A 13,067-nucleotide genomic window follows, 5' to 3' on the forward strand; every position below is an offset into this window, starting at 1 on the left:
TGAGGATTCTAAAAGAGATTTAAGGCAAAGTGCTGAGAAAATGGGAATTTTAAGGAATTTCAAATTTTACCAGGACAACGACCGGAAGCACAAGGCGTATGTTGTAAGGGAATGGCTTTTGCATAACTCTCCAAAAGTTATCCAAACACTTCCACAATTTCCAGACCCTAACCCAATCGAGAATTTGTGGGATGAATTGGACGGCCATGTTCGCGAAACCCCTTTCTCTTCAATAAGTGCGCTAAAGCAACGGCTAGACATTGAATACCTTCAAACAATTATAAAAAATATGTCCAAGCGACTGGACGGAGTATTATCCAATCAAGGGTATTCAACAAAATATTAAAATCAATGGTAAGAAAGATTAATTAAAAAGTAAATATAAGTATGTTAAAAAACAGAAGATGATTTTTGAAAATTGTACACTATACAAATTTGACGTACTTTCACTTACTAAATAAAGATGAAATTGATTTTGAAAAATTGGAATGATGTGAAAATAGTTATTTTTATTTGCGTTTTATTCAAGATTACGATCCAACATACATACATACACATAGTCCAAAAAATCTCCGTACAGAAGCCTAATACCAGTGTTTTTTTTTTTGAAAAAAGTATTACGAATCAATGTAAAAACCAAAGTGGTAATATTGAAAAAAAAGTTATTTTCCACCTTCACCTTTTTAACAAATTTAAAAAAAATGTGATTGTTATTTTCAAATACTTGTTTTTAATATATTGTTATAGTAAATGTTCTATTTCAGAATCAACAAAAAAGAAAGCTGCTACGAAGACTTTTTGGACTATTTTTATATTCAATCAAATCAAATTTTAGGATTTGTTAAACCCTCGCAAAAGAAAAAGCTTTAGGTTGCACAGGCAGTTATTGAACCCAAGACCTCAAGCATGACATCACGCCACTGGTACTTTTATTAGCTTTTAAAGTTTTGCCAAATGATAAGCTTCTTGCTACGTTCAGTGGCTCCCACGACTTATCGGACAAAGAGAATGGTCGCTTTCACAAAGCTAGTGGCTACGTAGTTAAGGGATTCTGATTGGCTAAATCTAACTACAAAAGTAGTTGAAATTTCCCCTCCGACGTATTGTACAAATTTCGGCTACAAAGGTAGTGCACACTGGTTTTGACGTTTCACAATCAGCTACTCGTTAAGGACACAAGAATTCAAAATGAAATGAATCTTTCGGTATTTAAATACAAATATAAATCAATCATATTATATCTTCTATTTGATTTTATTAAATTTAAAAAGAAAACAAATTATTTAAAGTTCTGAAAACATGTTTCTTATTTTATATATTTGTATTTGTTATTTATATGACAGTTCCGGATTGACTAGCTTTGTAGTGCAATTTTGCATTCATAGCACTAGCTTTGTAAATGCGCCCAATGTATATTTTCGCATTGCAATTTTTCCAAGAAAATGTATAGAAGTAGTAGAACTTAATCATCATTTTATAACATATTTATGCTCAAATTACTTACTTACTACAGTCCTATGTGAACTAGGGCCTCACCCAACAAACTTCTCCATCTAGCTCGGTCCCTAACTAGATGTCTCCAGTTTCGCGCTCCAAGTTGGGTGAGGTCACCTTCCACTTGTGCGCACCACCTGATCCGCGGTCTTCCTCGACTGCGCTGTCCTGTGGGTGTGGATTCGAAGACTTTTCGGACCGGAGCATTGGTTTCCATACACTTTACGTGACCCAGCCATCTTAGTCGTTGGTTATGTTTTTATTTTATGTAAAAAAGGTTTTACAAAGTAATAAAAATGTTATTAGAAGAAAAATATATCTGAGTAACTAAATGGTTGGTGGCTTGGTTTCGAGAGAAGATGCAGTTAGATACAAAAGCGATTGTAAAGTTGGTGATCTTTGGTAAAAGTATTTAGCTGTGTTCATCGCTCTGCAGTTCATAGGTTCGTTCAACAGAAACGCCCAAAGATGCTTTCATCCGCTTTTATCATAGTCCCTGCTTCTGCACCGTATAGCAGGACGGGGAAGAGAAAGGTCTTATAAAGCGACACTTTGGTTCTTCGAGAGAGGGCTTTGCCTCTCAATTGCTTTCTAAGCCCAAATAAACAGCGGTTAGCGAGAGTTCTTCTTCGTTAGATCTCAGCGCTGGTGTTGTTTTCTGCGTTAATAGCGGAGTGTAGGTAAACGAAGTCCTTAACTACCTCTAAGTTAGGTCTGTCGATGGTAACGTTTTGACCGAGACGTGGGTGTTGTAAGTCTTTTCTTGACGACAGCATGTACTTTGTTTTGCCGTCATTAACCGTTTAACCCATTTTTGCCGCCTCTGCCTCAATACTCACAAAAGCCCCATTGACATTAGGCTGAGTTTTTCCGATTATGTCAATGTCATCAGCATATGCTAGTAATTGAACAGAGTTTTGAAGGATAGTGCCTCTAGTGTTGACGTGTGAGCTCTGCACTATTCTTTCAAGCGCGATGTTAAAAAAATCGCATGACAGCGCATCACCTTGTCTAAAACCTTTTTTGACATCGAAAGGTTCTGTTAAGTTGTTTTCAAACTTTATGCAGTAGCGTGAATTCTCTATTTTTATCCTACACAAACGGACGAGCTTGTAAGGGATGCCAAAACTAGACGTGGCTCTATACAGCTCTTCATTGTAGATGCGGCCTTGAAATCGATGTAAAGATAGTGGGTGTCGATTTGATGTTCTTTTGAGTTTAGGGAATGGTTGAGATAAAACTCACACATTTTGGTCTATTGTGATATTACATGAATCTATACATCATTTATCATATCTGTCTGATAAGTCCGAGAATGTGTAAAGAAGATTAAATATGCTTCCCTATCAATCAATTGTGGCACTAGACAATGACCAAATATGAAATCTGGTCAAGATACATAAATACATACAAAGGACGAATTGCCTCCTTTTCAACTACATACAGCTGTCAACAAAATAATAGCAGCGCTACTTTTTTTCATTTCTTTTTATTATATCTTCTGTGTTATTGCTTTTTTCTCTCAAAGGGGCCAGTTATAGCTATCAGTAAAATGCATCAGTAAAATTTGAAACAGGAGGAATTTGAAATGTTTTACTGATGAGCGATCATAGCAATCAGTAAATTTACGTCATTAAATTAAATGTCACTTTGAAGTTTCTATTTGAAAAGTTCGTTTTGTTATTCATTTGTTTGTTATCGTTTGTGCTTCTGTGAAATTAAGTTGATCTTATCATGGGTCGTGCAAAAAATAAACAAAATTTATTGATTGCAACAGCTTTGTGTATAATAAATAAAAGATCTTCTCAAAAAATACGACGCTTTCAAGTACACCCGCTTTTCCATGCTCGGAAGATACATGGCGAATATTTTTCACTTATTGAGAGACTCGAGTTGTTCCCAATTAAGTTTTTTGAGTACTTTCGGATGAGCCGTCAGCAGTTCCAGTGTATACTTTTAAAAATACGAAGTGATATCCAGCCTAGATTTAATTTGTTTCGAAACGATACCATAAGTGCCAAGGAGAAACTTTGTTTGACTTTAAGGTACAAAAATTCAATATTATCATAATTTGAGATTTTCATTACACTGATTGTTTCAGATTCCTCGCTACGGGAGCTAGTTTCGCGGACCTATCTTTCCGATTTTTGATGGGAAAAACAACAGTCAGATGGTGTATAATGCAGACTATTCAGGCAATAAACAAGCATTTTACAGACTTGGTTATGCCAGTCCCCGAAAGCCCCAGTTTTTGGAAAGAAATTTCTTTGGATTTTTTGTCAAACTGGAATTTTCCCAACTGTCTTGGAGCTGTTGATGGAAAGCATGTGAAAATGTTTGCCCCAAGAAAGTCCGGCAGTTTCAATTTCAATTATAAAAAATGCTTCTCAACAATTCTGATGGCAGTTGTTGATGCAAATTACAAATTTATTATGGTAAGCATTGGAGCCCACGGATCTAACGCAGACTCGACTGTTTTTGCTTCATCTAACTTTGGAAAAGCTTGGCTAAGCAACCCAAAGTCATTATTTGTTCCTGCTTTCAAAAATTGCCAAGCACAGAAAATTGTCTACCCTTCGTTCTTGTGGGAGACGAAGCATTTGGCCTCCGATATAATTTGATGACTCCCTTCCCAGGTTCTCATTTGACCACCAATCAAAGGATTTTTAACTACAGGTACAAAAAAGATATAATTCATATATATGTATGTACACTATCGAATCATCAATTTTTTGATTGTTTAGACTCTCGAGAGCAAGGCGAATTGTGGAAAGCACATTTGGTATTTTAGTCCACACTTGGAGAGTTCTGATAAAACCTCTCGAAATTCAAATGGATCTGGCAAAACCCCTAATTCTTTGCTGCTGCGTGCTGCACAATTTTTTGCAGAATGAAAAAGAACACTTGAATCCTTCCCATTTTCAAGATGAATTTTCAGCGCAGTTGGTGGATCAGGATGCAAGAAATGCCGAACCAGCATCGATGGCTGTTAATATCAGAAACGCATTTTCTGACTGGCTTGTGACGGAGGGAAACCTTGATTACCAGTGGGAGAGAATTTAAAGCAAAATTATTTAAGTTTTTTATTCAAAATTTTATTTAATAAATAAATATGAAAATATTCTTCCTTAAAACTTAATCTAATTTCGATTTCACAGCAACTTAGAGCTACTTTTAACTTAACATAAATCAGATTTATCAGATTCCGATTATACTTACTCGTCTGGAATCCTCACATAGGGTATTAAAAATTTAAGTGATTCAAAATGAATCCATCGTACCGGAGTTGTAGCTCCAGAGCCACTCGGCACACTATTTTCGGCACGAAAATAAGACCGAAAAGAGTTTCGGAGCGTGGTCCATTTACTTTGGCACTCTTCGACTGAAAATAACTAATTTTATTGTCAACAATTCAGGTTTAATCATTCCATAACTATAAACTTACCAGGCCTTCCCAAGACAAGGGATATATCCCCCCAAGCATTTATTTAAGTGATTCAAAATGAATCCATGATTCAAGCATTTATTCGTGCCATTTTGTCTGAATACTTTTGGTCGTCTTTGGCATAAAGACACATATGGTTTTTCACTTCAAGTATTAATTTGGTTTCAAACTCTTTTTTTGAAGTCATTTTTGTTATTTTTTTAATTTGTTTTGCTAGGAAAATGTTGTTTACTTTCGATCATAACATCGAGCTTCGCGCCTCAGACAATTTTTTTGCTGTTGCTTTCATCAGTAAAATTTTTAATGATGTGATCGGAACAGCAAAAAATTGAAACACGAACAATAAAACGAAATGGAATTTCTTTTGACTTTTGGCAGTCAGCTGTTCAGTAAAATGAAATTTCATCATTAAAAAAATTAAAATGGATTTATAAATTAAATAAAACTTTAAATGCATTGTTTCTTTTTGAAAAAAATACTTCAATATAGGATTCATCTTATTGCATCAATCTTTTGTTAGAAATAAATCTATAACACGCTCAAAAACTAAGACAAAAATTTTACTGATGGATTTTACTGATAGCTATAACCGGCCCCTAACTTAAGGTTTTTCTGAAACTCTTATTCTAAGCTTTCATTATCACCTTTAATCATATTAATATGCATTATATCAATAAAATAACGGCACTTTGTTTAAAAAATTGTTAATTTTGGACACACAAAATAATAGCAGCGTTAATGAAAAAAATAGTTAAAATCAATAAAATAAAGAATAATTCAACTAAAATAGCCAACAAACAGTGAGTATTTTCTGCAAATATCATTTTTTTGTTATTTCGCATGTGTTTTTGTTAAATTTATTAAACAGTGGAGCGAGGAAAACATTTCAGTCAGGAGCTACGCCAAATCATACGCCAAATGAGAAGCCCCGGACAATTGTACAGGCAAATCCATACAAAATTTAACGTTTCTTCAAAGCTGATCCATAATGCCATCAATTTTGTGGAAAAAGTGAAAACCAGAGGTCGAAAACGTAAATTGGAGGACGGGGACCATAGGCAAATAATAAAAATGTTAAAGAAAAACCCCTTTAAATCAGCTTTGGAGATAAACAAAGAGCTCGAGCTCAATGTGAGCGATGTGACAGTGCGGTGCACTCTTCGCACAGCTAATTTGAAGGCATGCCACCCAAGAAGAAAGCCACTCCTCTCAAAACGTCATCTGGTTCAACGCTTTGCTTTTTCAAAAAAGTATGGTGGTTGGACACAAGAGAAGTATCGGAACGTCTTGTTTTCAGACGAAAGCAAAATCGTTCTTTTTAGTGGCACTGGGTCTAGAAATTTTGTTTGGCGTCCACCGAACACAGAATTCCAGCCAAAATACACCATGAAAACAGTCAAGCATGGAGACAGCAAAATAATGGTTTGGGGCTGTTTTTCGTACAATGGTGTTAGGCCCATAAAAAAAATTAATGGCATTATAGATCAACATGCGTGTGTCCAAATTTTGGAGGAAGTGATGCTGCATTACGCTGAAGAAGACATGCCTCTCAGATGGATCTTCCAGCAAGACAATGACCCAAAGCACACAAGCCGTAGTGCGAAAGAGTGGTTCTCGCGTAAGGATATATGTACATTATACAGCTCTTAGATTGGCTAGCGCAATCTCTAGACCTGAATTCCATTGGGCATTTGTGAGGGGATGTTAAACGTGGCGTTGGCAAGCACAACCCCAAAAATCAGGCAGAATTGTGGACGGCTGTACAAAGTGTGTGGAGGGGAATACCCATAGAGCGGTGCAATAAACTGGTGGCTTCAATGCCAAGAAGATGTGGTGAAGCTATGAAAGTGAAGGGTTATTGTACAAAATATTAATATGTTAAATAGATTATATTAATTATAAAATTTGATAAAATTATTGAATAAATGTTAATTTTTTGAATATTTATTAAACTGCTGCTATTATTTTGTGTGTCCAAAATTTGCAATTTTTTAAACAAAGTGCCGTTATTTTATTGATATAATGCATATTGATATGATTGACGTTGATAATGAAAGCTTAGAATAAGAGCTTCAGAAAAACCTTAAGTTAGAGAGAAAAAAGCAATAATAAAGAAGATATAATAAAAAGAAATAAGAAAAAAGTAGTGCTGCTATTATTTTGTTGACAGCTGTATGTAAGGAATAAAAATAAAATTATATGCATGCCAATAAAAATCTTTATTCCTTTGATCATAAACAAAAAAAAAACCGTTCTTCCAAAAAGGATACAAAATTCTGTCTTTATTTTTTGATATTTTATTTCTTTTTTTTTGTTGGCATATTTATGTTATGTCATTTCATGAGAATTAACAAAAGAAAAACCTTAAAGACTTCCTTATCAGCAGCATCTTCACCATCGGCAACCCGGTTGCTTTAAGAACGTTTTTTTATGTGACTTCATCAATCGAAGATTTTAATTTTTTTAATCTACTAGAAGAGACCTTGTTGCTTTGTTGTTTAGGTTGGATTTGATTTTTTGAGAGTAATGTCGTCTCCTCGTTTATTCATCCAAGAGAGAGATACATGAGAGAGTTGTTGGCGGCACTTCTTCTGTCTACACATCAAGTAGTGTTCTCTTTTGCGTGTTACCATGTCTCCTGTGATTTAATTCAATTGAATATCAAATCAGCATCTGGAGCACCCTTTTGATGTTTGAATTTTGGTCGATTTTGACGTTGGTAGTAATTTTGAGATTGATTCTTTTGGGATTGCAACAAAGACTCTTGGTAGTCTTCCTCTTCGATGCGTTCGGTAATGTTGAGTGTGAGTCGTTTGACTTTTTCATTCTCTTCACGGATTTTCTGTTCTTGAAGCTTAAGATTTATCGCCAAATGGCTGTCGGAGGGTGCTACAAAAGTCTTGAATTGCTGTTTGCCCTTTCCACCTCGGACCATCAAAACAAACGGCACTGCACTGTCTTTGGAGTCGTTGGGGGAAGCGCTGCTGCCCCCACTTCCACTTCCACTACATTGTATTTGATCGTAGGATTTTTTGCTATTCTTTGCCATCATTGGAACTGGAATGTCCTTTGTATTTGGCTTGATGGTTTCTTTCAAACGCTCCTGATAGCTGTCGGCTGCCATTTTTTCGAACATCTGCTCGAATTCCAGGTCTTCCTTGGACTTTTCAATCAAATCGTCGGGATTCTCGTCAACTGCATCATCGTTCCAGTTCTGATTGACATTTTCCAGACCAGAAATGTCATCTTCGTCTTCGTCCCGTCGGCGTTCTTTCTTCTCGTCCTCATCCGATTCAGAGGAATCCTCACTTAACTAAAAGGATACAAAAAATTCAACAATGATTGAGCTTTAGGTTTAAATAGCGAAACCTGCTTACAACTTCATCAAATTCACTGTCTTCACGAATCGGATCCAATTCTGTTTCAGCTGGATGACCAGTGTCAGCGGCTACGTCTTGGTTAGCTGCTTGGGCGGCTAATTGAGGATAAAGCTCAGCTTTGAGATTCTCAATTGCTTCCTTGGCCTTTTCCAGGTTCTTATAGAGCTACAAGAAGGAGGACAACTACTGAAGAATAACTTAATACGGATTAGGAAGGATCCTCTTACCTTTAACTTCGGCCTGACATTAGCCAGACAATCCCTGTACATATGATCTACCAAGATGGGGAACAAATCTGAGGTGTCCTCCTTGCTAAATATGGGGTTGCTCTTCTTGTACCAATAGTAGTGCTGGAAGAACACCAGGAAATAATCCAACCTAGGGAATGGAAAAAGGAAATCATTAAAAAGAAGAGCCATCAAAAAAGGTCTTGGTCTGCCTACTTTTTGCGGCTTAGGGCACTGGTAAAATATTGCCCGCAAGTGTCCAACAGTACACAGGCCAGCTTCAACCTGAACAGACTGTCAGGTGGATCGAGAGGTGACACAACACCCTCCTCCGTTGAAACCCCCAGGGAAATAATAGAGTAAAGGGTATTCAGCACATTCGCCGATTCTATGAGCTTATAGTTGTACAATTCACCCAAGTACTTGGCCATTGCAATGCGTCTCTGTGCCAGCTTCGGCGAATGTATCTCAAGACCGGCACGAATATCCTCGAAGACATTATCAATGACCATTGTGACCGCTTTCTCCTGATAAGAGCTCAGTCCCGACACCAAATCGGCCAAGAATCTTATCAGCGGGAAGCGCAGCAGATATGCCTTTGAAAGACACTTAATCGCATAGCTGCTCACTTCCGGGTCGTCCCATTTGATGCGACGCATCATTTTGATGCATTTATCGACGTTCTGTTTGCACAGCTCTTCGAATATCAAGTGGCGGATGTATTCGTGAATTGGCGGACGTAGTTTCTTTTCCAACTTGACCGAGTCTGGTGGTTTGACCAGGTAGTAGACGCTCTCAACCTGCGCTGCGTGCCTGGAGTCGAGAGCTGTGTTGGTTTTCATCCGAATCATTTGGTCGAGAAACACATTTGTGAGCAGACGGGATTCCTTGCAGTTGTAGAGATACACTCCGGCGACTTCGATGAAGGCGCACGCCATTTCGATTTGGTGATGATGGAAGTCACGCAGAAGCATTTTCAGGCAAGCCAGTGCATCGAACTTCTTGCAGAGACCGAACTTCACCATCTCACCGATGAAACGGACGATTTTTATCTTGGATTCGATGTTCAGTTGATTCTTCTTGCGGATGTGCCATTTGAATTCCTTGCGGAGCATTTCCGATAGATCTATGGCGATGTCGGTATTGACCAGGTTCACAATGGCAACGAAACGCGACAAGAATGGCAAGAGATCCAGACGAGTTCTGCAAAAGAAAGAACAACACAATAATGACGATTATTTAGAGAATATCTTTAGTTAGCTTTAGTTTACCTCTGAACTCCAAAAATAGACTTGGTTAGCTTCTTCCTGTTGTTCTTTGTGTTGTAATTTAAGAGAAATTCAATTGCCGCCGAGTCTATGAGTTCCTTGTTGACGCAGTTGTTAAGGTTCGTCAGGAACTGCTCAAATTGTTGTTTGATATTCGTTCCTGCATTGGTTATCCTGCCGGCCTCCATCAGCGCTGAGCCAATTTTGTCTGGCAGAACTGGTTCAGTGGTGGCAGTTGGAGCTGTTGCTGCTTCGTCTGTTTGTGGTTCGGCATCGTTGGAGGGATCGGATGTGGATGATGGAGGATCATCACCGTCGACATCACCATCGATATCTACGTCCAGGGATTCTTCAGTCATTTCAATGGCCTCTTCGAGAGGTTCTAAGTCCTGTTTGGGTGCCGAGAAGTTGGGCAGAAACTGCCTTAAGTCGGGGAGATCGGTATAGAAGGCCTTGGTTTCTTCATCTCCCCACGGATCCAACTCGCCCATGGTGGATTCTTCCAGTAGACTCTCTAGAACTGTCCCAGAATTGCCGTTTTCATTCTCTTTTGCTAGCTCAGGCAGTGGTTCGTCGAGGAGGTCGGACAAGGTCTGGGCAGATGAGAGCAACTTGTCGAAATTAGCTTGCATAAGCTCACACTTCTCCTTTTTGTCATTGGAGATCTCCCCCTTCGACTCCATGATGCGACGAATGTTCTTCGTCATGGTCATCAGCTCGGTCTGTTCCGACACCAGATGCTTGCACAGATTTCTGAAGTAGTCCTTTAGCAGGGTACGGAGATTCTGCTGTTTGTCGGCGGGCAGGAAGTCGGACTTGGGAATTTCGATGCCGTACTTCTCGGCGAGAGTGACTATCTTCTTGGGAACCAGGCCCGCATATTCCTCACCACAGTGTCGACAGAACGAAAGAATGATGGAAAAGTTGCTGTGGTCCTCCTTGTCTTGGGAAATGATGTTCATCAGAACGCTGCCCAGCAGAGATAATCCCTGCTTGCCGCCAATTACCCCCGAACTGACGAGTTCTGCGAAAAGCCTCAAGTCGACACGCAGCTTGCTCGGATTGGAAATCCTTTCGCCGGGTTTGATGGCCAGCGACTTCTGCCAGGCCTCCAGAAACTGGGCATCGAAGTCGGCGTAAGTTTGGTGCAAATGGGAGCACAAACAAACAACAGCTGGCACATCGGTCATTTTGATCTTGGCGTCCGACAAAGCCGTGCATATCTCCGAAATGTATTTGCTTAAATTCAGACCATTCATGTCCTTGGTGAGGGAATCCAATTGCGCAGCAGTGAATTGTTTAAGTTTCTTCACGAATGCCGTATTCTTCTTCAGACTTGAGTCGAGTCTGGCGAAATGTTCCTCGCCAGGAAGAACACGTTTTAAATTTCCATTCCGAAGCTGCGATTTTGCTGATATTTTTGCTTTCAATTCGGTGACAAAGTTTATGACTTCCTGGCGCTCCTCGTTGCTAGTAAATTCTTCGTCACTTTTACCTGGCGCTGGTGCTGGCGTTGACGACGACGATGGATCAGGGGTGGAATCTGATGAGTTGTTTTCAGTCATATTTGAATATTTGTATGATGTTTTTGACTGTAAAGGTGATAAGATTCCATAAAAAATGATTCTAGAGAAGATAACTTTGGTTTGGTTAGTTCTCCTTGTTGGATTTTCTTCTTTTTGTGTGTGATTCTCTTGTGTGTTCTGTGCTGTGGCGTTTTTTGACAGTTTGTAATGTTTTTGTTTTTGTGAATAATTTTTGAAATTGTCGGTAATGGAGTTAAGAAATTTTCGTGCTGTTCGGGAAGTGTATTAAATATCTGTATAGGGTGGATCACGAATTGGGATTATTTAAATAAAATAGAAATATTTTGTATATCTTCATTGGAAGGAAACTTATCATAGGCGGAATTTATTTGAAGTATTGAACAAATAACTTATTTTAGAATAGAAGCGAACAAATTTAATGTAAAAATATTTTTAAACTACAACTGGGTTTCGTGTAACCTGTTGTTGTCTATTTCACGGCTTCTTTCTTAACCGTTATGTTGGATTTTCATGTAAGTGCACTTCAAAGTCTGCAGACACAGAAGATGCAAAATCATGAATACACACTGTGTTTGCATAAAGAGAGAAGATTAAAAGTGGTGACGTCTTTAAAAGTGCAAATTATAGGAAATTGGATGAAGATTATAATAAAGACGACTATGATCGCCTCTGTTATAGCATCTTCATCAACATCAGTGTTACCAAAATGTTGCAAGTGTAACAAAAGCTTTACATTTCTTTTTACTTTTATATTTTGTTAGTATGTTTACGTTCTTTACGTGTTGTTACACCTTTTTTCAAGATTTCATTTAAATTTTCTTTTAATTGTTAGGTTCATGTAACTAATTGTAATATTTTTCTTTCATTAGCGTTATATTTCTCAACGCACGTTTTAACTCTTTTTTTAAGACTATGGGAAAACAGTCACATTTTTCTTTTAGAGCAATGTTTTTCCAACATTTTTTCAATTTTTTTACAGTTCTTTCGATTTGTTACGTTTTTTTTTAAATTTCATTAGATTTTTGTTAAGTCTTGGGGCACCATTGTACAGTCAAAAAGTTAAAGTATTCTATAGTAAATAAAAGAAGTTACAACTGGTGTATTCTCCACCACTTTAAGATTATAAATCTGCTTTCCTCTAATTTTCTGCATTACGGAGATGCAAATACATCTAAATCCATTTTAATAGATACAAAATCAAAATAAGAAATATACACAGGGTACATACGAAGATATGTTTAGCAGTTTTGTAAAAATATAGATTAATTTATCAAAAAAAGAGAAACTAATTTAAAATTAAGGAAACAAATTTAAATACAAATTATAAAATAAAAAAATACAACATGTAAAGGTCTATCAAAGTATACGTTCGCTAAATCTTAGGATACTTTCCAAACTTTGAATTTGGTGTAGCAGGAATCATTTAGAAAAACAAATCTACAAACATTTTTGAGTAAATACTTAAAGATTCTGGTTGATTTATAGAAATGAGAATCAAATTCACTTCGAAACTTAATTTGCCGATATTGAATATTTGTTACCAAACTCCTAAAACGCAACCTTAAGTAAGTTACCCATCTCGGCAATAATTCCTTCTTAAGGGGTTTGGCTAATCTATCATTTTCATATTTTCTGTCTTAGATTGTTTCTTAGAATCTCAAAAATGATGTGCCAAAATATTATGGAAAATACAGGAAGAAACTTTC

At 37.4% G+C, this 13,067-nt stretch overlaps 1 protein-coding gene across 1 annotated transcript; it reads right to left on the minus strand.

Moving 5' to 3' along the window:
• Positions 1-7,191: 7,191 nt before the first annotated feature.
• LOC129945698 (regulator of nonsense transcripts 2) lies at positions 7,192-11,540 on the minus strand. The gene is made up of 5 exons (XM_056055557.1): positions 9,818-11,540; positions 8,763-9,749; positions 8,547-8,697; positions 8,317-8,484; positions 7,192-8,252 (listed from the first exon to the last, which is right to left on the minus strand). The coding sequence occupies exons 1-5, from the start codon at positions 11,377-11,379 to the stop codon at positions 7,590-7,592; spliced, it is 3,531 nt and encodes a 1,176-aa protein (XP_055911532.1). The 5' UTR covers positions 11,380-11,540; the 3' UTR covers positions 7,192-7,589.
• Positions 11,541-13,067: the final 1,527 nt, after the last annotated feature.

This window comes from Eupeodes corollae, chromosome 2 (assembly GCF_945859685.1).
Source record: "Eupeodes corollae chromosome 2, idEupCoro1.1, whole genome shotgun sequence".
NCBI classification, from domain to species: domain Eukaryota; kingdom Metazoa; phylum Arthropoda; class Insecta; order Diptera; family Syrphidae; genus Eupeodes; species Eupeodes corollae.